At 46.7% G+C, this 27,693-nt stretch overlaps 1 protein-coding gene across 4 annotated transcripts in view; it reads right to left on the bottom strand.

Moving 5' to 3' along the window:
* The window catches only part of CDK14 (cyclin dependent kinase 14), a 629,746-nt gene that overhangs the window by 60,782 nt on the left and 541,271 nt on the right, over nucleotides 1-27,693 (bottom strand). For all 4 annotated transcript variants that reach the window (XM_075315629.1, XM_075315630.1, XM_075315632.1 and 1 more), the window contains one exon: nucleotides 6,612-6,660. In XM_075315629.1, coding sequence (XP_075171744.1) covers nucleotides 6,612-6,660 — 49 coding nt within the window. The remainder of the gene's footprint in view (nucleotides 1-6,611; nucleotides 6,661-27,693) is intronic.

Below are 27,693 nucleotides of genomic sequence, written 5' to 3'. Positions count from 1 at the left end.
GTTTTTTTCTCCACTCTATAAAAAAACATCTGCAGGTTTTTCCCTCTGCTCTCTATAAAGACACATCTGCAGGTTTTTCTCACTATTTGCCGTGAAATTAGAATAAATCTTTCCAGTTTTAAGACAATTAGGAACCAAAATTATTTATATTTGCCAAAAGTCAGAATAATGAGAGAGATAATATTTTAAGGCATTTTTATTCCTTTCTGCACAGTGAAAAGTTTCCCTCCGTGTCATTAGTATTTGGTGGCATTGCCCTTACACTGTGTGACTTGGGTCACACATTTTGGATCTCCTTCCACAAGCTTCTCACAATAGTTGGTGGAATTTGGGCCGATTCCTCCTGACAGAACTGGTGTATCTGAGCCATGTTTGCAGGTCGCCGCTCTCACCGACCTTTTCAGGTTTGCATATAAATTTTCAATAGGACTGAGATCAGGGCTTTGTGATGGCCACTCCAAAACATTGACTTTGTTATCCTTATGCCACTTTGTAACCAGTTTGGCAGTAGCTTCGGGTCATTAACGATTTGGAAGACCCAAGTTTTAAGTTCCTGGCTGATGTCTTGAGATGTTGCTTCAGTATGGCCACATAGTCTTGTTTCCTCATGATGCCATCTATTTTGTTAAGTGCACAGGTCCCTCCTGTAGCAAAACAACTCCACAACATGATGCTGCCGCCATCGTGTTTCACAGTTGGGATGGTGTTCTTAGGCTTCAAAACTTCTCTTTTTTTCCTCGAAATTTAAAGGTCATTATTGCCAAACAGTTCAATTTTAGTTTTGTCTCACCATAGGACACGTCTCCAAAAAGTAAGGTCATTGTTCTTGTGTACATTTGCAAACATTAATCTGTCTTTTTTATGTTTCTTTTGCAGTAATGTCTTCTTCCTGACAGAGCGGCCTTTCAGCCCATGTTGATCCAGTATTTGTTTCACTGTGGATAATGACACAATCTTACCAGCTTCCTCCAGCATCTTCACAAGGTCTTTAGCTTTTGTTCTTGGGTTGATATGCACATGTCTGACCAAAGCACATCCTTCCTGAGTGGTATGATGGCTGGACATTCCCATGTTGTTTGTACTTATGTATAATTATTTGTACAGATGAACGAGGCACCTTCAGGTATCTGGAAATTGCACCCAAGGATGAACCAGACTTGTGTAAGTCCACAATTCTCTTCCTGAGATCTTGGCTGATTTCTTTTGACTTTCCCATGACGCTACACAAAGAAGCCGTGTGTTTCAGGTGTGCATTAAAATACATACACAGGTGTGTCTCTAATTAACTCAGATGTTGCCAATAAACCTATCAGAAGCTTCCAAAGACATGACATCATATGGGCTGTCCCATATTGTTTAAAGGCATAGTGCTCTTCGTATATGTAAAGTAATAAAAATGCCTTAAAACAATCTCTCTCTCATTATTCTGGCATTTGGCAAACATAAATAATTTTGGTTCCTAATTGTCCTAAAATGGGAAAGGTTTATTCTGATTTCATGTCAGATAGTGAGAAAAACCTGCAGATGTGTCTTTCTAGACAGGAAGGGAAAAACCTGCAGATGTGTCTTTATAGAGAGGAAGGGAAAAACCTGCATATGTGTCTTTATAGAGAGCGGAGGGGGAAAACCTGCAGATGTGTTCTTAGATAGTGGATGGAAACTTCCTGTCTCAACTGTATGTGAACACTGCAGCCAATCACTTGTCTCAGTTGCCAGCTGAGGCCAGTGATTGGCTGCAGAGATCACGTGGATGTACACGACATCATCAATAGTGCAGTGTAATTTGGAGGGGACCACCGGGGAAGATGAAAGATTTAACAGTGAGTACTCCTTTTTTATTTTATAACTCTTCCTGCTGTTACATTTTTTAAAAAAAAAAAATCCTGCATAACCCCTTTTTAAGAGTAACTAAACTTTTAAACATTTTTTTTTTCACGTTTTGGAAGTACTTGAATTGAGACCCCCAACAATCGATTAATAGACCCCCAGACAGTGAGCAGCTCAGTAGACAGGCGTGCACATAGAAATAGATGATGAGACGCATACTCTTCGGGGGTCTATTAAGCAATTTGTGAGATTTTTAGGATTCGACCCCCGACTGATCTGCAGGCAATTATGTGCCTGCCAAATTTGAAAAATTTTTTTTTTTTTTCTTCAAAGTTTAGCTTCTCTTTATATGAAGTGCTTGACTATAGCAAAGGTGAGGAGCAAAGAAGGACTTGGAAACTGTAGATACAGGTTTAGGGAAAGACAAGAGGTTCCATAAAATAGTTATTCCAGAAAGAGGGGGAAATTCAGATGTTTCATTTTAGCTACTAAAAATTATCATGTACCCACCGTAGCGGGGGTCAGATAGCGGAGACTCCCACCAATAGCCAGGAGATGGCTTTCTAAACATGACCGATCTGTGGATAGGTGAGAACTCGTGATGAGTGGCCACTACAATGCATGAGTGAGTATTACTGGTAACCAGCAGTTGGACATTCGGATAGGCTCATTTCGAGTACTGAGTATAATAGAAGTCAATTGGGAATGTAAGCATTTTTCTGGCAAATCTTCCGAAAAATGATAGAGTTCCCCATTGATTTCCGTTATACTGGGGAACTCGAGTTGCGCCCATCCGGGCATTGATTGCTCGCTACGAATACCACTATGCATGGTAGTGCCCGCTCATCACTAGTTACGAGTACTGAGCACCTGAGCATGGTAGTGCCCCCTCATCACTAGTTACGAGTACTGAGCACCCGAGCATGGTAGTGCCCCCTCATCACTAGTTACGAGTACTGAGCACCCGAGCATGGTAGTGCCCGATCATCACTAGTTACGAGTACCGAGCCCCCGAGCATGGTAGTGCCCACTCATCACTAGTTACCAGTACTGAGCACCCGAGCATGGTAGTGCCCCCTCATCACTAGTTACGAGTACTGAGCACCCGAGCATGGTAGTGCCCGATCATCACTAGTTACGAGTACCAAGCCCCCGAGCATGGTAGTGCCCCCTCATCACTAGTTACCAGTACTGAGCACCCGAGCATGGTAGTGTTTACTCATCACTAGTTACCAGTACTGAGCACCCGAGCATGGTAGTGTTTACTCATCACTAGTTACGAGTACTGAGCACCTGAGCATGGTAGTGCCCGCTCGTCACTAGTTACGAGTACTGAGCACCCAAACATGGTAGTGCCCGCTCATCACTAGTTACAAGTACTGAGCACCCGAGCATGGTAGTGCCCGCTCATCACTGGTTACGAGTACTGAGCACCCGAGCATGGTAGTGCCCGCGCATCACTAGTTACGAGTACTGAGCACCCGAGCATGGTAGTGCCCGCTCATCACTAGTTACAAGTACTGAGCACCCGAACATGGTAGTGCTCACTCATCACTAGTTACTAGTACTGAGCACCCGAGCATGGTAGTGCTCACTCATCACTAGTTACGAATACTGAGCACAAGAGCATGGTAGTGCCCGCTCATCACTAGTTACCAGTACTGAGCACCCAAGCATGGTAGTGCTCGCTCATCACTGGTTACCAGTACCGAGCTCCTGAGCATGGTAGTGCCCGCTCATCACTAATTACGAGTACTGAGCACCTGAGCATGGTAGTGCTCATCCATCACTAGTTAACAGTACCGAACACCTGAGCATGGTAGTGCATCACTTATGTGAACCTGAAATTACTGGGAGCAGAGGGTGCTGATGTCACACCCAGGTCCGGCTGCCTGAAGAACCCAAGTGGTTCCTCTGCCGTATGAAAAGACACCAATGTTATAAGATGCACAGGGTCGGTGTTGGAGTCCTTATTATAGATGTTGCACATTGAGCATTTAACCACTGAACTTGTCCCATAATTAACCGCTTGTGCACAATGGGGAAGGCAATTGATGGGCAGAGGGCAATAAATGGGTATTGTCTTCAAAAACACCACTAGCCGTGGTGCAGCGACCATTTAATCACATCCCCGAGTGTGCACTTTAACTAGAGGAGGCGGCAGGAATAGATCTGATGTCTCACACTGACAATGACACACATCGCTTGTATCTGTGCCGCGTCGTCCAACGCTAAATCCGTGCTAACCAGCTGGAGGAGGCTTTGAAACCGAGTGGAATCCATCTATCGCTGTACACACAGCGAGATCCAGAACACAGTTGTCAATAACTGGTAATGAGCACAAAATCCGTTAAGGAGAACACAGTGGGGAAAGGATTCTGCAATTCTGGATATGTTACATCTGTATTTTGCTCTTGTTTGAAGAACATGAGAATCGAATGCTGTTGCCTAAACTCAAAGTCATTATGATGTGACTGCGATGCTGTGGCTTCCATCCCGGCAGATGTAGGCACTCGCCGTAGCAGTCGGCCGCGTCAATTACCGGTCACTTTACATTCTGTTACCAGCAGTGACTAATCTGACTATAGGGCGACGAGGAGAAGCATTGTTTTCGACATTGTGGAATGACATAATTAAGAAGAAGTCAACAAGTGAGAGGCGCCCAGGGAGCGCTGCTCTGGTAAATTGCTCCCGACAACTTTGCGGGGGAAGATCATCCGGTAATTTCTATCAGAAAAATAATTCTGCCATCTCAATTTCATAAACTGACATTTGTGCCGCTGGGAAAAAGTAGAAGTCACAGGAAGAACATGCAACAGAGTAATAATATGGCGGGGCAGCGGCTCAAGGAAGAAATCTTCCATACAAATATGACTCTTGAACAACTTTGCAAATTTTTCCGACACAAAGTAACAATTCATGAGCGAGCGTGCTTCCTTCATAAATCTCTGCATTGTGCTCTCCTCCAGTTATTCCTCCTGGAAATGTATGAATTAGTTGAAAACTGATAAGTTCCATCTCCTACTGTATGTAATAAGGGAGGTTCTGATCACTCTCGAATTGCTGTGGACCAAACTAAGCCATCTGGAAGTTACGCCTCCCCTCCTGGATATATAGGAGTCACACCAGCGACTGAGGCAGGCAGTGCTATGGTGGGCGGTAAGCCATTGCTATTGTTGTGGCAGGCACTGTTATGGTGGGCTGCGGCAGGCACTGCCATGGTGTGCAGAAGGCATTGCTATTGTTGTGGCAGGCACTGCCATGGTGGGCTGCGGCAGGCACTGCCATGATGTGCAGAAGGCATTGCTATTGTTGTGGCAGACACTGCCATGGTGGGCTGTGGCAGGCACTGCCATGATGTGCAGAAGGCATTGCTATTGTTGTGGCAGGCACTGCCATGGTGGGCTGCGGCAGCCACTGCCATGGTGCTGCCATGGTGGGCTGCGGCAGCCACTGCTATGGTGGGCGGAAGGAATTGCTATTGTTGTGGCAGGCACAGTTATGGTGGGCTGCGGCACGCACTGCCATGGTGGGCTGCGGCAGTCACTGCCATTGTGTGCTGCGGCAGTCACTGCCATGGTGGGCTGCGGCAGGCACTGCCATGGTGGGCTGCGGCAGGCACTGCCATGGTGGGCTGCGGCAGGCACTGCCATGGTGGGCTGCGGCAGGCACTGCCATGGTGGGCTGCGGCAGGCACTGCCATGGTGTTCAGAAGGCATTGCTATTGTTGTGGCAGGCACAGTTATGGTGGGCTGCGGCAGCCACTGCCATGGTGGGCTGCGGCAGGCACTGCCATGGTGGGCTGCGGCAGGCACTGCCATGGTGGGCTGCGGCAGGCACTGCCATGGTGGGCTGCGGCAGGCACTGCCATGGTGGGCTGCGGCAGGCACTGCCATGGTGGGCTGCGGCAGGCACTGCCATGGTGGGCTGCGGCAGGCACTGCCATGGTGTTCAGAAGGCATTGCTATTGTTGTGGCAGGCACAGTTATGGTGGGCTGCGGCAGCCACTGCCATTGTGGGCTGCGGCAGCCACTGCCATGGTGGGCTGCGGCAGGCACTGCCATGGTGGGCTGCGGCAGGCACTGCCATGGTGGGCTGCGGCAGGCACTGCCATGGTGGGCTGCGGCAGGCACTGCCATGGTGGGCTGCGGCAGGCACTGCCATGGTGTTCAGAAGGCATTGCTATTGTTGTGGCAGGCACAGTTATGGTGGGCTGCGGCAGCCACTGCCATTGTGGGCTACGGCAGCCACTGCCATTGTGGGCTGCGGCAGGCACTGCCATGGTGGGCTGCGGCAGGCACTGCCATGGTGGGCTGCGGCAGGCACTGCCATGGTGGGCTGCGGCAGGCACTGCCATGGTGGGCTGCGGCAGGCACTGCCATGGTGTTCAGAAGGCATTGCTATTGTTGTGGCAGGCACAGTTATGGTGGGCTGCGGCAGCCACTGCCATTGTAGGCTGCGGCAGCCACTGCTATTGTGGGCTGCGGCAGCCACTGCCATGGTGTGCAGAAGGCATTGCTATTGTATTGGCAGGCACTGTTATGGTGGGCTGCGGCAGCCACTGTCACGGTGGGCTGCGGCAGGTACTGTCACGGTGGGCTGTGTCAGGTCCTATGCTTAGCACCCTGTGGTAAAGTACCAGTTTTGTTAACAATTACTAGGAAAGCGACGACTCACAGCAAAATCATACAAGGAAAAAAGTAATGGTTTGAACAAGGCAATTCATGTATATTTCCAGAAATTTCCCCCCCCGCGGTCCTAGAAGATTCTAGAAGGAGACTTACTTGTTCCAAGCTTGTCGGAGATTCTTCGGGCCGTACTGTGTAAACCGATCTGTAAGACACAAAGAGGTCAAGGGATAAATCAGAAAGATCAAAAGAAGCAGCTTATTTGTGGCACCCCTGAGGCTTCAGTCGCCACAGGGTATTGCATCTGACTTAAGGTGCAATTCTCATCCTGGGTAAGGGAGAAGTTGACCACTGGTTTTCACTTACACAACACACACAGCTCAGGTACTTTCCCGCTGGAACTGGGCTAAAAATGGTCACCATAACAACAGGTTATTCCCAGCCAACAGTGAGTCATCAGGAAGGTGGGCGCAGCACAGGGGAAGTGAGAGAATACACAGTTTTTTACCTCAGAATAGTCTGAGACTCAGAACAACACAATCGCTGTGGAGAGTGCTTCAGAGCTTCCACAGTTAGGACCGGGCAGACTGGAAGGAGCAGGAGACGACCGGTGGAGCTGTAGGACACAGGCGTAAATACGGTCGCTGAGGGGAGAGCTTAGTTGCTCTCTCGGGACTGGAGCAGTTCAGGGTACGGAGCCCTAGGGTGGCGTATACTTCAAGTTGCGCCACCAGCATCTGCCGGAAAGGGGGATTTCAAGTCCCTCTGGCCACCACAAGATCTCGGAGCACATTAGCAACATAGAGCCCGGAGTCATGATCGCGGTCAGGCACCAAACAAACTCTCGTTGCCTGCAGACAGGACGGGAACTTTAAAACCGATCAGGGGTCCCCAAACACTTCAGGTCATGGGGATCCACACAGAAAGCGCAAGGCAGGAAGGTCTCACACTCTACAACACCGGTGGTGGCTTCTGAGGTACCTGGGAGAGGCTGGGGCTCATCACGGCAGAAATCGGCACTCCAAGGGTGACAACTGAACTGTGAGTAAAAGACCTGGAACCGCAACAACTGTGTTAGTCCTTTATTGCCGTCGCCCCACGATACGGTGCCAACGGCCATTACCTACCTCCATCATCCTCCCTGGGGCCTAGCTTCACCCGCGGGAAGCTGAACTAGCTGCGACACCATCTGCCACAGAGGACAGCAACTGCAGCGGCAGCTAATCCATGGTCGCATACCGAAGGAGGCATCACAAAACACCCGCTGCTCCCAATATCCTCATCCCATCCTTCATCCCCCTTTTGGTGTACACCTCGGGGCCACAAAGCCGAGCATAGCCACCCGTGACATCCCAGACCCGACATCACCAGCATGGCGACGAATATTTTAACCCTTGCCCCGTGGGTGCCATATATTCATATCATAAAATAAATAGATAATAAATGATAGATAATACTCAATAATTCTAAACTGAATACTTGATATTTGGGAAGAGCATTTACAGAGTGGACTACACATCCAGACTGCTGTTATAGGGGGGCTCCAGACCACACATCCAGACTGCTGTTATAGGGGGCTCCAGACCACACATCCAGACTGCTATTATAGGGGGCTCCAGACTACACATCCAGACTGCTGTTATAGGGGGGCTCCAGACCACACATCCAGACTGCTGTTATAGGGGGGCTCCAGACCACACATCCAGACTGCTGTTATAGGGGGCTCCAGACTACACATCCAGACTGCTGTTATAGGGGGGCTCCAGACCACACATCCAGACTGCTGTTATAGGGGGGCTCCAGACCACACATCCAGACTGCTGTTATAGGGGGCTCCAGACTACACATCCAGACTGCTGTTATAGGGGGCTCCAGACCACACATCCAGACTGCTGTTATAGGGGGCTCCAGACCACACATCCAGACTGCTGTTATAGGGGGGCTCCAGACCACACATCCAGACTGCTGTTATAGGGGGCTCCAGACTACACATCCAGACTGCTGTTATAGGGGGCTCCAGACTACACATCCAGACTGCTGTTATAGGGGGGCTCCAGACTACACATCCAGACTGCTGTTATAGGGGGCTCCAGACTACACATCCAGACTGCTGTTATAGGGGGCTCCAGACTACACATCCATACTGCTGTTATAGGGGGCTCCAGACTACACATCCAGACTGATGTTATAGGGGGCTCCAGACCATACCTCCAGACTGCTGTTATAGGGGGCTCCAGACTACACCTCCAGACTGCTGTTATAGGGGGCTCAAGACTACACATCCATACTGCTGTTATAGGGGGCTCCAGACTACACATCCATACTGCTGTTATAGGGGGCTCCAGACTACACATCCAGACTGCTGTTATAGGGGGCTCCAGACCACACCTCCAGACTGCTGTTATAGGGGGCTCCAGACTACACCTCCAGACTGCTGTTATAGGGGGCTCAAGACTACACATCCAGACTGCTGTTATAGGGGGCTCCAGACTACACCTCCAGACTGCTGTTATAGGGGGCTCCAGACCACACATCCAGACTGCTGTTATAGGGGGCTCCAGACCACACATCCAGACTGCTGTTATAGGGGGGGCTCCAGAGTACACATCCAGCCTGCCGTTATACGGGGCTCCAGACTACACATCCAGACTGCTGTTATAAGGGGCTCCAGACTACACATCCAGACTGCTGTTATAGGGGGCTCCAGACTACACCTCCAGACTGCTGTTATAGGGGGGCTCCAGACTACACCTCCAGACTGCTGTTATAGGGGGCTCCAGACTACACCTCCAGACTGCTGTTATAGGGGGCTCCAGACTACACATCCAGACTGCTGTTATAAGGGCCTCCAGACGACACATCCAGACTGCTGTTATAGGGGGCTCCAGACCACACATCCAGACTGCTGTTATAGGGGGCTCAAGACTACACATCCAGACTGCTGTTATAGGGGGCTCCAGACCACACATCCAGACTGCTGTTATAGGGGGGGCTCCAGAGTACACATCCAGCCTGCCGTTATACGGGGCTCCAGACTACACATCCAGGCGGCTGTTATAGGGGGCTCTAGACTACACCTCCAGACTGCTATTATAGGGGGGCTCCAGACCACACATCCAGACTGCTGTTATAGGGGGCTCCAGACTACACATCCAGACTGCTGTTGTTTAGGGGGGCTCCAGACCACACATCCAGGCGGCTGTTATAGGGGGCTCCAGACTACACATCCAGACTGCTGTTATAGGGGGCTCCAGACTACACCTCCAGACTGCTGTTATAGGGGGGCTCCAGACTACACCTCCAGACTGCTATTATAGGGGGCTCCAGACTACACATCCAAACTGCTGTTATAGGGGGCTCCAGACTACACATCCAGACTGCTGTTGTTTAGGGGGGCTCCAGACCACACATCCAGACTGCTGTTATAGGGGGCTCCAGACTACAAATCCAGGCGGCTGTTATAGGGGGCTCCAGACTACACATCCAGACTGCTGCTATAGGGTGCTCCAGACTACACATCCAGACTGCTGTTATAAGGGGCTCCAGAGTACACATCCAGACTGCTGTTATAGGGGGGCTCCAGACTACACCTCCAGACTGCTGTTATAGGGGGGCTCCAGACTACACATCCAGGCGGCTGTTATAGGGGGCTCCAGACTACACCTCCAGACTGCTATTATAGGGGGGCTCCAGACCACACATCCAGACTGCTGTTATAGGGGGCTCCAGACTACACATCCAGACTGCTGTTATATGGGGCTCCAGACTACACATCCAGACTGCTGTTGTTTAGGGGGCTCCAGACCACACATCCAGGCGGCTGTTATAGGGGGCTCCAGACTACACATCCAGACTGCTGTTATAGGGGGCTCCAGACTACACCTCCAGACTGCTGTTATAGGGGGGCTCCAGACTGCACCTCCAGACTGCTATTATAGGGGGCTCCAGACTACACATCCAAACTGCTGTTATAGGGGGCTCCAGACTACACATCCAGACTGCTGTTGTTTAGGGGGGCTCCAGACCACACATCCAGACTGCTGTTATAGGGGGCTCCAGACTACACATCCAGGCGGCTGTTATAGGGGGCTCCAGACTACACATCCAGACTGCTGCTATAGGGGGCTCCAGACTACACATCCAGACTGCTGTTATAAGGGGCTCCAGAGTACACATCCAGACTGCTGTTATAGGGGGCTCCAGGCTACACATCCAGACTGCTGTTACAGGGGGGCTCCAGACTACACATCCAGACTGCTGTTATAGGGGGCTCCAAACTATACCTCCAGACTGCTGTTATAGGGGCTCCAGAGTACACCTCCAGACTGCTGTTATAGAGGGCTCCAGACTACACATCCAGACTGCTGTTATAGGGGGGCTCCAGACTACACCTCCAGACTGCTGTTATAGGGGGGCTCCAGACTACACCTCCAGACTGCTGTTATAGGGGGCTCCAGACTACACCTCCATACTGCTGTTATAGGGGGCTCCAGACTACACCTCCAGACTGCTGTTATAGGGGGCTCCAGACTACACATCCAGGCGGCTGTTATAGGGGGCTCTAGACTACACCTCCAGACTGCTATTATAGGGGGGCTCCAGACCACACATCCAGACTGCTGTTATAGGGGGCTCCAGACTACACATCCAGACTGCTGTTATAGGGGGCTCCAGACTACACATCCAGACTGCTGTTGTTTAGGGGGGCTCCAGACCACACATCCAGGCGGCTGTTATAGGGGGCTCCAGACTACACATCCAGACTGCTGTTATAGGGGGCTCCAGACTACACCTCCAGACTGCTGTTATAGGGGGGCTCCAGACTACACCTCCAGACTGCTGTTATAGGGGGCTCCAGACTACACATCCAGACTGCTGTTGTTTAGGGGGGCTCCAGACCACACATCCAGACTGCTGTTATAGGGGGCTCCAGACTACACATCCAGGCGGCTGTTATAGGGGGCTCCAGACTACACATCCAGACTGCTGTTATAGGGGGGCTCCAGACTGCACATCCAGACTGCTGTTATAGGGGGGCTCCAGACTACACATCCAGACTGCTGTTATAGGGGGGCTCCAAACTACATATCCAGACTGCTGTTATAGGGGGTTCCAGACTACACATCCAGACTGCTGTTATAGGGGGGATTCAGACTGCTGTTATAGGGGGTTCTAGACCACACATCCAGACTGCTGTTATAGGAGGCTCCAGACTACACATCCAGACTGCTGTTATAGGGGGCTCCAGACTACACATCCATACTGCTCCAGACTACACATCCAGACGGCTGTTATAGGGGGTTCCAGACTACACATCCATACTGCTGTTATAGGGGGCTCCAGACTACACATCCAGACTGCTGTTATAGGGGGGCTCCAGACTACACATCCAGACTGCTGTTATAGGGGGCTCCAGACTACACATCCAGACTGCTGTTATAGGGGGCTCCAGACTACACATCCAGACTGCTGTTATAGGGGGGCTCCAGACTACACATCCAGACTGCTGTTATAGGGGGCTCCAGACTACACATCCAGACTGCTGTTATAGGGGGCTCCAGACTACACATCCAGACTGCTGTTATAGGGGGCTCCAGACTACACCTCCAGACTGCTGTTATAGGGGGCTCCAGACTACACCTCCAGACTGCTGTTATAGGGGGCTCCAGACTACACCTCCAGACTGCTGTTATAGGGAGCTCCAGAATACACATCCAGACTGCTGTTATTGGGGGCTCCAGACTACACATCCAGACTGCTGTTATAGGGAGCTCCAGACTACACATCCAGACTGCTGTTATAGGGAGCTCCAGACTACACATCCAGACTGCTGTTATAGGGGGCTCCAGACTACACATCCAGACTGCTGTTATAGGGGGCTCCAGACTACACATCCAGACTGCTGTTATAGGGGGGCTCCAGACTACACATCCAGACTGCTGTTATAGGGGGGCTCCAGACTACACATCCAGACGGCTGTTATAGGGGGGCTCCAGACTACACTGCTGTTATAGGGGGGGGGGCGGTCCAGACATCTGTATATTTGGTTTTTCCCTAATAGGTTGCACTTGAATATTAAGGTGACATTACTAAAAACATTCAAATAAAAAATACCTGATAAAATCTGTACACCCCGCATGAAAATAAATGACTGGTTCCCAAATCAACTTTCACCGTGTAAACTTTGCAGCTTCTCCATTAGCTGCTTTTACAATGTCAGGACATCAGTTCAACATGGCCCAATTAATTTAAACCTCCAGGTGCCGTACAAGTCAAACAGCGGGAGATGAAGACTCGGCAGATAACACAGACATTACCGATAATCACCGCTGCTCTCCCTTCATTCATTATTGCACAAGGTTTGCAAACATTCACTTATGAGAAGAAATGTCTGTTCTTGTGTGTTCTACAAGGACATGTCCATTTCTCCATCCAAATAAATATGCAGAAGGCGCCCCCCATTCCGTTTACGCGTGGTTTTTATTAACCTCTTAAAAGGTGTTGCCTATTTCGCAACCCAACGTTCCGATTTTCAACTCTTTTAACGGATCTCGAATGCCATCAATTTTTATTTTTGTTTTGCCGTTGCCTTACCACGACTCGTTCTGTGAAGTTCAGTTGTAGATGTCTATGGCACAACAACTTTTTGATTAATTTTTTTTTTGGGGGGAGGGGGGGGGACGTAAAAGTAAAAATTGTTTGTCCGGAGTTTTTGGACTCTTTATAAAAATTCTTCAAATCTTCAGATCATTATACAATAAGCAAATACTTTCCACTCCCCCAATCTCATGGTAAGAACTGGGAAAAAATGGCATCAAGTCAATACAGTCAACTGATCACTTAGGTAAAATCACAGAAAAATTCCTGGAAAGCCCCTCTAGCCCATGTTCACTCAATGCATTAATTTTCCAAAAATGCTGCAATTTTACCGTACTTTTGGAAAATGTCAGCAAAAAAAATTCAATTGGAATGCATAGTGCGAACACGACCTTAGGGTATATTCGAGGGGCTGCTGATACGTCTTTAGTTTTGTGATTTTTTTTTTGTTTCTGTGGTAATCACATGAAAGCTTTATGTGTCTAATATATGTTCAAAATTTTGCGTTTGTTGCTCATGGCAACAGTGTTCTACGCACGCGGGAAAACAAAATGACGGAGTCTAATGCGATATTCACAGCAACTGAGAGCTGAGGAGGGATAAAATTCTTGTTTCTGCAAGGAAAGTCCACGAAGGATATTCATGGTGATGTGTCGCAGACATTGGTGGATCAATGCCTTTCATAATCAACAGGTAAGAACTGGGTTGCCAAATTTAAAACGGGCCACTTCAGCACCAATGATGAGGAACATCCTGGACGAGTGAGAGTGGTTGTTGTTCCGGAGATCATCGATGCTGTGCACAACCTCATACTGGAAAATCCACGAATTTCAGCTAAAGCAATAGCAGACATTATTGGGATTTCCCGTGAACGTGTTTGTGTCATTATCCATGAACATTTGGACATGAGGAAGCTTCTGCAAAGTGGGTCCCTAAATATTTGACAACAGATCAGAGAAGCATGAGAGTGAGAACTTCCTGGACCATTTGTCAGTGTTTCCAGACTGATAAGAACTTCCTGGATCAACTAGTCACTATGGATGAGACCTGGATGTATTTGTATGACCCTGAAAACAAGGAGCAGTCAAAAGAGGGGAGGCACAGTGGTTCTCCTCGTCCAAAGAAGCTCAGGGTGCAAAAATCAGCCACTAAGGTGATGGCGTCTGTGTTCTGGAATAAGGAGGGCGTGCTGCTATTGGACTACCTTCAAAAGGGTTCCACCATCAATACCAGGTATTACGTTGAACTTTTGGATTAATTGAAGGCAGCTCTGAAGGCCAATAGGCACGGCAAGCTGTCCCAAGTTATTTTCTGATCTTTGTATGTTAAATAAAAGGCTGATGTGGCCACTTCAACTAACTCTGTTTTCGGTGTTTTATTTCATAGCCGCTAGGGGTAAGGGGACAGAAGGAAATGAGTATGGTTGGGTCACTGGAACTCTACTTTACCAAAGTCAGGTTTGGAGCGGTTTCCCCGTTTTTTTGTTTTGCTAGCGGTTTCTTCATTGTTGCATGTAATTAAAATATGCCAAAAAGTCTGAAAAACCACAACAATAATGCTGAAAAAACGCCAAAAGAAAAACCCAAACAGGCTGGCAGAAAAAAAAAAAAATGACAAAAGTGCTCAGGAATTGACCAAAAAAAAAGTTAAAAAGATGCCTGAGGGAGGGGAAAAAAAAGCAAAAATAACCCATGGTGTTTCCTGAAGTGTCTTTCTCTTGGAAAACTCAGCAGGTTCGCCTACCAGGAAAAGATGCTGTGTGCATACGCTTGAAGGGAGCATGTCAGCCGATTCATGCTGCTCAAATCGCCGGCAGCACGAATCAGATACAGGATACACAATGGCAATCTTATGGAGAAAAGTAGAGAGCGGATTTATTTAGGCCGGAATTTCAAACAATGAATCTTCGTGATTTCAGCTCTGCAGGCCACTATTTTTAAGTTAAAATGAAACAGGTGAAATCGAATTGAAGTTGAGACTTTCAGGTTTAATTGAAGGGGTTGAAGAAAAATATCCCTTAAAACGTTTAGGAATTTCAACCGGTTTTTTTTTGCAAAGTCTCCTCATTTCAGGGGCTCAGAAGTAATTGGACAAATGAACTCTACCATGAATAAAATGCTCATTTTTAATACTTTGTAGAGAATCCTTTGCAGCAATGACTGCTTGAAGTCTTTCGACCATGGGCGTGACATTACTGGTCTCCTCCTGTGTGAGGCTTTGCCCCCTTTACTTTAGTGACCTCAGTTGTCGCTAATTTGTGGTTCTTTCTGCCTTAAAGACGTTGTCCAGTTACCAAACCGGATTTTTTTTTCTCCTAAATCTTGTTATTATGGGCCTCTCTACACATCTATTTAGTTCTTTCAGCAATATTACCTTTTATCGTGCTCTAGCAGCACATCCTCATTGCTAGCTCCAGCTCTGATGGGGTTAATCTCTCTCCTGACTTCCTGGCTTCAGTTCCTACAACTCCCATAATCTTTTGCAGTGGACCCTGCTCTCTGCTCATCCTCCCACCCCCAACTCCCGTGCGATAACATACTCACCCGACATGACTCTTCCTCCTCTCATCTCGCTCCGCACACAGCTGCAGGATGGGTAAGTAATCCCTCCTCTCCTTCTCCTCATGCTGGGCTGTGACATGCGGTGATCACCGCCCACAGCCCAGTCTTTCAGGATCAGAGACCGCTGCAGCTCCTGATGTAACGTCAACTTTCAGAGCCCGGAAGTTGACGTGACATCAGCGGATAGCAGAGGCCGCAGCACCCGGGGGTCATGTGACCGGCACTGAGTGAGGAGGAGAGCGCCGCTCAGTGCCAGAACTGAAAATAGAAGGCAATTTAGAAGACAACTGAAATAGTTACACTGATAGAGAGAATAAAAAAAATGGGTGAACCACCCCTTTAAATTTTGTCTTAATCCTGTGAAATGCAGCTCGATGGGGCTGAGATCTGGTGATTACTCGACCATTGCAGAATATTCTATGTCTTTTGCTTTCGCAGGATGTTTTGGGTCCTTGTCCATCTCTATTGTAAATTGCCATCCAATCCTTGCTGCATTTGGTTGAATCTGAGTAGAAAGTCTCGCCCTGTACACTGCAGAATTTATCCGGCTGCTTCAGTCTTCAGTCACATCATCAATACCCACTAGTGCCCCCAGTGCCATTGGGAGCCCTCCATGCCCAGCCATCACACCGCCTCAACCATGTGTTACAGAAGAAATGCTGTTCTCTGGATCATGAATTGTTCCAAACCTTCACCAGACTCTTCTTCCCATCATTCTGGCACAGGTTGATCTAAGTCTTATCTGTCCTCTGCTGCTTTGCCAGAACTGGGCGGTTTCTTTTGGATTTTGCTCACAAATATCTATCTGGTCTTTCTATTTTTCAGGTTGACTAATGGTTTGCACCTTGTGGTGACCCCTCTGTATTTGCTCCTGTGAAGCCTTCTCCTTATGGTAGACTTAGATAGTGAAACACCGACTTCTTAGAGAATGTTCTTCACTTGGGTGGATGTCGTGAAGATTTTTCGTGACCATGGAAAGGATTCTGCGACCATCCACCACTGTTGGTAAAATATCTCCACAAAGGAGAAGTGTCACTAACACAGATTTAGATACGTTTGTGAATAGTTGAGAGAAAAGGGCCTTTTGTGTCCATAGAAAAAGTCTTAGATCTTGGGAGTTCACCTCATGAAAAATTGGAGCAAAAACAAGAGTTGCGTTTATATTTTTGTTCAGTGTATTTCTGCACCTAACTGTACTCGGCTTTTTTTTTTTCGTCCAGAGTGGATCTAAAAATAATTATCTATTTTTATGTTTGGCTGAATAAAAAAAACGCCGTTTGATTTCATCCTAAGATAGAATCCATTTTTCAATGTGACGCTCCTGGACTAGTCAGGGCGTCACAGGGTACTGCACGTTCTTTATCTCTTAGTGCAGGACTCAACCTCCCATGGTTCTGGGTTCCCAACCTATGGTACTGCCTCCATCCGCATTCAAATCCCAACCACACCTCACACCACACCACACCCTGTCAGGCACACCAGTGGGCTGCTGAGCTGGAATAGGGCCGCCCACCTAGGGGTCAGGCAGACTGGTGGGAGGGAAGTAACTCAGTGAGAGGAAGTGGAGAGCAAAGCTTAGTGAGTGAAGTAGTAGCTCTCAAAGAGTGAGGAGCTGGGAGTTGGAGCTCCGTACGAGTTAGGCGTTGGGTCACAGATGGTAGTCTGGGACCGGAGGAGTCGGAGACCCGGTCGCAGGGTATTGAGGCTGGGTGCCTAGACCCGATCTTGGAGGACGGGAGGCATCTGAGTCTAACAACTGGTCCGGGACCGAAAGCACGGTGGGGTACTGGACCCTAAGTCGGGGAGTAGCTTTAGGCAACCCAGCACTTAACCTGCGTAGGATAGTGACTTTATGGACTGTCCCCAAGAAGCTTAGAGATCAGGGGCACTAGCGCGACAAGGGGGATAGGGCTTTCCAACCCAAGCAGCCCACAAAAATCCCAAGCGTGAGCCCCTGAGAGCACAGCTCCATTACAAACAGTAGGGAGCGGGGCCCAGACAGCTTTATGCCAACGGGCCACCAGAACACTTCAAATTTATGCACGGAAGCAGGCTCCGGACCACCCGGCAGTACTATAGGGGACGGATATACAGACGGGCTCCCACAAGAGGGCAGCGGCACCCAGAGACTTGGTTCACCTTGTTGTCAGAGTCTGCTTTGCGGCCGCATCATCCCCTTACAGAGAACCATGGGTCGAGTCACAAACTTTTAATCCCTGTAAATAGTCCCATATACATTTGAGTGGCCGCAAGTCCCCGGGTCCGGAGACCCTTGAGCCACAGCAGACCCCCAGATCTGAGTGGTTCGACCGCTGCAGGGGCGGCACATCAAGAGTCTCCATTGGTCTCTATAGTCCTGCGCCTTTTTCTAGGAATGTCACATTACTCCTTTTGAATAAAAAACAAAGGTCAACCATGTGGATGGGCCAAAAAATTATCGGAAAATTAGAAAATGCGAGGGTTTATTTCTATATTGGGCCAATATTTTGAAGGAAAAAAAAATATTATACAAACCCTTTTCTTACCTTAAAAAAGTGAATAATTTGCTGGACAGTATCGGGACCACCCCAACAGTAACTACAAGGCAGATAGTGATCGGTATGGGCTACAAAGTCAGACTGCTCATAGTACGAGAGCACTGGTGACCCGGCTCTCCGCAGGTTACCCCGATGCCCCGGTGTCTCTTGAATGCTTAACAGTGACTCCTCTACCGTGCAAAATACTAAAAGCCAGCTCTATACAAAAAGAAAGGAGGAACCTTGAAAGTCAACCTGAATAGTACGGAAGCGGCCACGGCCCTTTATCCTAATATTTCTCTCACGGGTTCGCTGCCCTTTGCTTTCATACCTGGCCAAAGCTGCAACCAACAACTACCCATGATAGAAAATAACTTTCTGGTTTCTTACTCCATATCCTTCTATATCTCACTTCTTAAAGGAATTATATTTTCAGAAAATGCATTTACCGCTTAAATCGGGGTTTTATGACATAAAGAGGTGTTAGCTGTCATTGTACAGGAGGAGAGGAGGTGAGCTGTAGTAGCACCCAGGGATATGGGGTACTCGGTTCCGGGCAGTGTCTCTATTGGGAATGTCATGGTGGTGGCCGTTCCTGGTTACGTGCCCTGGGCCCTTTTTGTAATGGGGGATATTTACAGGGGAGTTGTAAATAAAGTTATTTGTGACGCCACTTGCCACTACACTGGCAAACACCTCTTCTGGGTACCAGGTCACCGTTAACCCGAGTCAGGATGCTCCTCAGTCCCACCCGCCATCTTCACCAGACTTAGGCTGCTTTCACACCACCGTTTTTTGCTATGCGGCACAATCCGGTACTTTGCAGGAAAAACGCAACCGTTTTTTTTTTGCTGCCGGTTGCGTTTTTCCTGCATAGACTTTAATTAGTGCCGCATTGTGCCGCATGGCCTTGCGTTCCGTCCGTTTTTTGCCACATGCGGCAGATTTAGCCGATGTGGCGGCCGGATGGAACGTTGCCTGGCACTTTTTTTGTCCGGCAAGAAAAACCGTATCGCGCCCCATCCTGCCGATGCAGCGCTTTTCCCAATGCATCCCTATGGATGCCGGATGCAGCAAAAACAGCATCCGGACGCCGCATGCGGTTTTTACCACTGCGCATGCTCAGTAGCATGCCGCAAGCGGCAAAAACCGGACGGGCCGCATGTAAAAAACTTATGCAAAGGATGCGGTGTTTTCGCCGCATCCGTTGCATAGGTTTCACAGCCGGATTGAGCCACACGGCTCAAACCGGATGTGTGAAAGCAGCCTTAGACTGACTTCAACTGACTCCTCTCCACAGTCTGCCCCTCCCACCTGGTCAACTAGTGGACTGGACTGGCTCCACCTCTAGTTGGCCATCCCTTGGTCCCACCCTAGCTGGGTACCGTTCTATGGGGGATTGTTGGGGAAAACTGGGATTTCCTGGGTTTTTGGTGTTACCGGCACTGAGGTCCTGGGTCCCTAAGGGGGTAGGCCCTGCATCCTTGTGTAGCATCCTGATGGTTTCAGGGGCGCTACACTGTCACATCACCTAGTGTGAATGGTGGATCCTGTATTATCTACTGTATATAGAGATGTTATCAGTCATTGTACAGGAGGAGGAGGAGGTGAGCTGTGACATCACTATTGTGAATGCTGGATCTACTGTATACAGAGGTGTTAATAAAAAAAACGTGATTTACACATTAGATTTCCTGACCTGAGGACACATTCCCTTTGAGAGGACTTAGATGTGTAGATTTCTGTGTAGCAATCGCCATTCGACGATGTGACAAGTTGATTGGTGCTCGTCTATAAAGCCTTTCATTAGGGCTCATACAGACTACATGGGGACAAAAGGATCATACGATTGCCCTATCCACATACTGCATGCATACCGTTGGCAAAGAGTGATACTTCCAACAACAATAATTTATCCAGTGATGAACTGATCATGATCGATCCTGTGAAAGGGCCTTTAATGAGCTCTGATCGATTTATAATATTGTCACATGGTGCTCGAGCTCCTGAAGCACCTGCCCCTGATGATATTAATGCTTTTTATAAAGTATGCTGCGTAATATGCACAATAGGCAGCTGTAGCACGGCGTGCATTGCAGGTCATCTACAGAAAGCACCGCCATTGTCACACATCATATCGAGTGCGGAGTTTGGCAGGGCTAGCTTCTCACGCTGGATACTGCACATCCTACCCCTGTTGTGTTTTTATGACTGTATTACCATAATTACAGACAGATAGTCACATTGCTCATAATTGATGCTCTGCTCAGCATGACAATTACAAAAATGTCAGAGCTCGCTCTCTGCAGGCAGCAGCCGGAGGCGAGGCAACTCCAGACCCCTTCTGTACGCCAAAATAGAATCTGGTCCCAGACTGAACAACATGCCCGGCAACAAGTGCATCTTTGTGTTTGGCTGACCTAGCGATGGCATTTACAGGCAAGAACACCATAAAGCTTCACGGAGTAAAACAATTAGTAATATTAATAATTCCGAGTATGTAATATATCCGAATTGTAAAGAGATATCTGTTTAGAGGGTGGTCTTTTGTAATAAAGCTGACCCTGTGATCAGTGGAATGCCAGGGCGGCTGGTTGCTATGGATACACTAACAGCTTCAGATTTAAATTGCTGTTGTCAGGTAAATATACCTAGCAACCAGCTGGTCTCAGAACATTTAAATTTTAAAGTGTAACTGCCATTTCAGGAGAACTTGCAGCAGAATGTTTGTCTCCGCCCCTTGCTCCTCCCTCTTCCTGCTCTCTCCATAGAGTCTTATGAGCTATGAAATATTGTATTTCTATAACTGTTACTTGTTTGTATATGATCCTCCTGAATTGTAAAGCGCTGCGGAATATGTTGGCGCTATAGAAATAAAGATTATTATTATTATTATTATTATTATTATTATTATGAGCACCAACTGTCATATCTTATCTTAGTAATGGGAAAATCTGTCTTCACTGAATACAGATTTTACAGATTTCACCCCTGAATTGAATGATCAGTCCAGGAGGAGAAAGAAGCAGATTTCTTTAACAAGCTATATTACAATGTCTGCTACAGATTTCTGAAGCAAAAATATAACAATGGTTAAACTTTAATCCATTCACGACCTTTGACGTCCTCACTTTTGATCCGAGTCCGCATCTTCTCCGGCAGATGATGGCTGATTTAATCAGCTATCATGTACCTTTAATAGCTATGCATGGAGCACAGCTCTGCCCATGGCTGTTAATCTGTTAAATGCTGCTGTCAGTCTCTAACAGAGGGATTTAACAAGCGTTGGCAGGGGGTCCAGGTCATTTCATACACCCATTGGTGCGCTCGTGATCACGGGGCATTGATGAGTTGCCATGACAGCTGAGGGTCTGCTGAAGATCCGAGTGTCTGTTTTTAAGGTCCTCCTGTGAAGACAAGCATTTACGGTAGCTGGTATTCATAGGAGATCATGGTTTTCACTATACACAGCAGTGCTCATGCACTGCTATGTATAGCACAAGCAATCAGACGATTTTAGGTTCAAGTCCCCTAAGAGAACTATTAAATACAGTTAAAAGTTTAAAAAAAATGTTTTAAACATATGAAAAAATAGAAAATAAGTTCAAATCAACCCCCCTCCCCGTTTGGCCCATTAAAAATAAAACAATTAAAAAATAGAAAAAAAATACACGTTTGGTATCACTGCGATCGTAAATGTCTTCTCTCTCAAAATATAAAAAAATGAATTCAATTGGTAAATATAATGAGAAAAAAAATTAAATGCCAGAATTCTGTTTTTTTGACCATTGCAATAAAAGGTGATCAAAACATCAGATTTACCCCAAAATGATATCAGTAAAAAAGTCAGGCCAATACATAAGCTAAATATATATATATATATATATATATATATATATATATATATATATATATATATATATACTAGCTGTACTACCCGGCTTCGCCCGGGTTAATAACGGTTGTTAACAAAATAGAATGTATTAACATTCCCGGGATAGAATGTATAAATAGAATGTATTAATGCCCGGGATAGTAACTGTCTCTCTGTTTCTCTCTTCTCTTCCTGTGTCTGTCTTTTTCCCTGTGTCTGTCTTTTTCCCTGTGTCTGTCTTTTTCCCTGTGTCTGTCTTTTTCCCTGTGTCTGTCTGTTTCCCTCTTTCCCTGTGTCTGTCTCTTTCCCTGTGTCTGTCTGTTTCCCTGTGTCTGTCTCTTTCCCTGTGTCTGTCTCTTTCCCTGTGTCTGTCTCTTTCCCTGTGTCTGTCTCTTTCCCTGTGTCTGTCTCTTTCCCTGTGTCTGTCTCTTTCCCTGTGTCTGTCTCTTTCCCTGTGTCTGTCTCTTTCCCTGTGTCTGTCTCTTTCCCTGTGTCTGTCTCTTTCCCTGTGTCTGTCTCTTTCCCTGTGTCTGTCTCTTTCCCTGTGTCTGTCTCTTTCCCTGTGTCTGTCTCTTTCCCTGTGTCTGTCTCTTTGTCTGTCTCTTTACCTGTCTTTGTCTCTTTCCTTGTGTCTGTCTCTTTCCCTCTTTCCCTGTCAGTCTGTCTCTTTGTCTGTGTCTGTCTCTGTGTCTGTCTCTTACCCTGTCTATGTCTGTCTCTTTCCCTGTCTATGTCTTTCTCTTTGCCTGGCTGCATTGTGACACGCCAACATTCCATATAAGGGCGTGGCTGCGCATTCTTCTGAAGTTCTGGCTGCACTGTGGCTCCCAGCTCCATTCGCTTTAATGGAGGCAGGTTTTTTGCGAATAACTGTAAAGAGCGGGGTTAAAATTTCCCCTCAAAACATAGCCTATGACGCTCTCGGGGTCCAGAAGTGTGAGTGTGCAAAATTTTGTGGCTGTAGCTGCGACGGTGCAGATGCCAATCCCGGACATACACACAAACATTCAGCTTTATATATTGGATAGATATATATATATATATATATATATACATACACACACACACATACATATACACACACATACATACATATACACACACATACATACATATACACACACACATACATACATACATACATATACACACACACATATACACACACACACACATACATATACACACACACATACATACATACATATACATACACATACATACATACATACACACATACATACACACATACACACACATACATATACACACACACACACATACATATACACACACACACACACACACATACATATACACACACACGTACATACATATACACACACACGTACATACATATACACACACACGTACATACATATACACACACACGTACATACATATACACACACACGTACATACATATATATATATATATATATATATATATATATATATGTATATTCCTATAGCAGTAATGCAGTACCAGAGTCCCCTTATTCTTTGTTAGCATTTAGTGTGCAGCCGTATGTTTTGTAGTTATAACGTGTTTTTGGCTAGCACCTGTTCACACTTGTTGGATGTGCAGGTCAGTCTTTTTGTATATTTATAGTAAAAAAAAGTCAGCTCAGTGTGAAACAAATAAGCCATCCCACAGCCTGACGTCCTGAAAATTGAAACGGTTAGAGATCTCAAAAAATGGCAACACAAGAAAAATTATTATTATTATATTTATTTTTTTTTTTTTACTAATTGACAATTCCCCCCTACTCCCCCACTTAAGGTAAATAAAAAAAATAAAAATAAAACTATACATATTTGATATGTATATGCGTAATCATACTGACCTGAAGAATCATATTTCCAAGTCAGTTTTACCAAATAATGAACATGATAAACAGAAAAAAAAAATATAAAAATTGCAGCTTTGCACTTTTTTGGGGGCCAATTTCAATATTTTTTATAGTTTTCCAGTGCATCACATAATAAATTGAATGATGTCATTCAAAAGTACAAATCATCTTGCAAAAAATAAGTACTCATATGGTTATGTGGATGGAAAAATATAAAAGTTATAGCTCTTGGGAGAAGGATAAGAGAAAAAGCCAAAGAGCAAAAACGGAAAATTGCCTGGTTGTGAAGGGGTTAACCAAAAACTTGTTTTGTCATTGGGTGTTGGGCAGAGAATAAAAAGAATATTTCAATATAATCAGATACTTTTTCCCTTTGCTTCTCATAAAGAGGGGCCGGTAATCCAAGCCATCTTTGCCCTTCACTACTCCTCCAATTAAGTTTCCACCACCTATTAAGCCACGTTCACACGTTGAGTTTTTGGTCACTTTTTTTTTTACTTCAGTATTTGTAATAAAAAATAACAGATGATCATAAACAATAAAAAAATACCCTAATGCCATCAGTAAATTATGCTACATCCACTGTTGCAGTCTATGGGGCTTCCTGCAGTAGCACTTTAAATCACCTTATAGCAAGGCATAGATTGTTGGCTTTCTACAAAAAAGTGGAGGCACTTCTTTGCTTGTCTAGAGAATGCAGGGTCAGGTCTTTGCCTCTCAACAAAAAAAGGAAATGGGTTTTCTTTGCCTCTACAGGAAGTGGAGGCAGGTTTTTGCCACTCTTCAGGAAGTGGAGGCAGGTTTTTGCCACTCTTCAGGAAGTGGAGGCAGGTTTTTGCCACTCTTCAGGAAGTGGAGGCAGGTTTTTGCCACTCTTCAGGAAGTGGAGGCAGGTTTTTGCCACTCTTCAGGAAGTGGAGGCAGGTTTTTGCCACTCTGCGGGAAGGAGATAGGTCTTTGTTGCGCTATAGAAAGTGGGGGTGGCTCTTTACTACTGCACAGGAAGTAGAGGCAGGTTTTTGCTGCTCTCCAGGAAGTGAACAGGTCTTTGCCACTGTACAGGAAGTGGGGGTGGGTCTTTGCCACACTACAGGAAGTAACAGCACGTCTTTGCCACTCTACAGGAAGTGGGGGTGGGTGCTTTCTGCTCTGCAAAAAGTGAGGTGGGTCTTCTTGCCTGTACAAAAAGTGATGGCAGGTGTTTGCCACACTACAGGAAGTGGGAGATGGTTTTTGCCGCTGTACAGGAAGTAGAGGAAGGTCTTTGCCACACTACAGGAAGTGGGAGAGGGTCTTTGCCGCTGTACAGGAAGTAGAGAGGCAGGTCTTTGCCACATTACAGGAAGTGGGAGAGGGTCTTTGCCGCTGTACAGGAAGTAGAGACACGTCTTTGCCACACTACAAGAAGTGGGAGTGGGTCTTTGCCGCTGTACAGAAAGTAGAGACACGTCTTTGCCACACTACAAGAAGTGGGAGTGGGTCTTTGCCGCTGTACAGAAAGTAGAAGCAGGTCTTTGCCACACTACAAGAAGTGGGAGTGGGTCTTTGCCGCTATACAGGAAGTAGAGGGAGGTCTTTGCCACACTACAGGAAGTGGGAGAGGGTGTTTGCCGCTGTACAGGAAGTAGAGGCAGGTCTTTGCCACACTACAAGAAGTGGGAGAGGGTCTTTGCCACTGTACAGGAAGTAGAGGCAGGTCTTTGCCACACTACAGGAAGTGGGAGTGGGTGTTTGCCCCTGTACAGGAAGTAAAGGCAGGTCTTTGCCACATTACAGGAAGTGGGAGTGGGTCTTTGCCGCTGTACAGGAAGTGGGAGAGGGTCTTTGCCGCTGTACAGGAAGTAGAGAGGCAGGTCTTTGCTACATTACAGGAAGTGGGAGAGGGTCTTTGCCGCTGTACAGGAAGTGGGAGAGGGTCTTTGCCGCTGTACAGGAAGTAGAGAGGCAGGTCTTTGCCACATTACAGGAAGTGGGAGAGGGTCTTTGCCGCTGTACAGGAAGTAGAGGCAGGTCTTTGCAACGCTACAGGAAGTGGGGGGGTGTCTTTGGCTCTACAAAAAGTGAGGAGGGTCTTCTTTGCCTCTACAGGAAGTGTGTGGAGGGTATTTACCATTGCAAAGGAAGTGAGGGCGGCTCTTTGCTGCTGTACAGGAAGTCGGGGCTGGTCTTTCCTGCTCTACAGGCATAAAAGAGATTCGACTGTAATTCACAGGAATGTCTTTGAATAAAAACAAGAACAATTAAATCTACAAAGTGAGGAAAAGGAGACTCCAAAACCTATAGTGCTGGCATAGTGCTGCAAAATAGGAACTGCAAACAAAGAGAAGAGATGGAGAGTTGCACAGTATAAGATTCACGGCAGTTAATGAAAATATTATACAATCACCAGGTTTTTCACCCCATTTCAGAACTTCATGATTTACAGGCAGAGACTCCGATTCTATTGTTGTATCACTTTCTGGGCTGCTTGCTGTAGCTTTGAAGAAAAATCTGTTATCTGCTGCAGATCTAGCAGTTCTCTGAATACTGAGCTCTGTATAACCCCACCCACAGCACTGATTGGCAACTTTCTCTGTTCGCTGTGCATAGGCAGAAATCAATTGGTGGTAGAGGCTTGTATTGTCAGCAGGTTTACTAGTCCTCTAATAATAATCTCCTGCTGATAAAACAATGGTTTTATAAAAACTACAGCGAACAGCCCAATAAATGACACATCACTGGAATCAGGATCTCTGTCCTTACATTATACAGCTCTCCGATTAGGTGGCAAAAAACCGGGTGACTGATTCCGTTTATTTTGTGGTGGAGGGTGAGGGTGGGGGAAAAAAAAATCTGTTTTTGGATGAAATGATAAATCTGAGCTGTAATACCTGACCCAACCCCTGGTCAGAAGGGGCGCTGTTTCTAAATTAGCCATTTAAGTGTTTCTTAGCTATGCAAATGGAGAAAAAAAAATAAGCTCAGGGTAAAATGTGCTGTAATATATAGTGGAGACCTATCTGCATAAAATTAGAACTAATAAGTGCTCTACCTTTCCTGCCAATGTTAATATGAATTAATCATGTGCCCGGCGTTGGCGCGGCCGCTCCTATACTAATGCGGATGGAAGCGTGACTAACTAGGGAAAAGCATAAATGTAATCTGCTGGATTCTTTATGAGGATTTTCCTATATGACTAAATTATATCTTTCCCAAACATCATTATCTGCCTAATAAATAGGCTATTTTTGACAGCCTTGTGTCAAGGACAGGTTCAAAAAGAAGAGTATTTCAGCTGAAATCACAAGTGAGCTTATTAGCGGAGTTGCTGAAGGAGCTGTTGGTCTGCTGTGAGAATTGAAAAAATAAGTGCTTGCATTTTAAGTAACACTGAATAAGAGATTTTTTTTTTCTTTCATCAGCCATAAGCCTCATGAGCTGCGGCTCCTCTGCAGTGTGCTTCCGTGGCTCCTGCCGGCGGTGGAAGCTGGGCGGTGAGAGACACCTAACGGAAGGCCGGGTACTGCACACTCATTACTGCTAGAAATAACCGGTACAGCTCTACATCTGGGTAAAATGCTGCAAAAATAGAACCCACAGGGTTTGTTAAAGGGGTTAGACTTTTTTTTTTTTTTTTGGAGGGGGGGGGGAATAGGGGGTTTAGTGATCAATAAAGTTGGAATTCCATCATGCTGAATTTTTAAGATGCGGTCACACAAGATTTTTTTTTTTTTTTTTTTTTTTTTAAACTGTCAAAGCAGGGTGATAATTATTACTTCTAATTTTTATATATTTTTTTTACTTTTTACGGTCTTTAATGTATTAGTACCGATAAAGAGGTGTCTCACTGGTCTAGTC

Source organism: Anomaloglossus baeobatrachus, chromosome 6 (genome assembly GCF_048569485.1).
Source record: "Anomaloglossus baeobatrachus isolate aAnoBae1 chromosome 6, aAnoBae1.hap1, whole genome shotgun sequence".
In the NCBI taxonomy this organism is placed as follows: Eukaryota; Metazoa; Chordata; class Amphibia; order Anura; family Aromobatidae; genus Anomaloglossus; species Anomaloglossus baeobatrachus.
The sequence above is the reverse complement of the archived record's forward strand: the minus strand, read 5'-3'. Positions and strand labels throughout refer to the sequence as shown.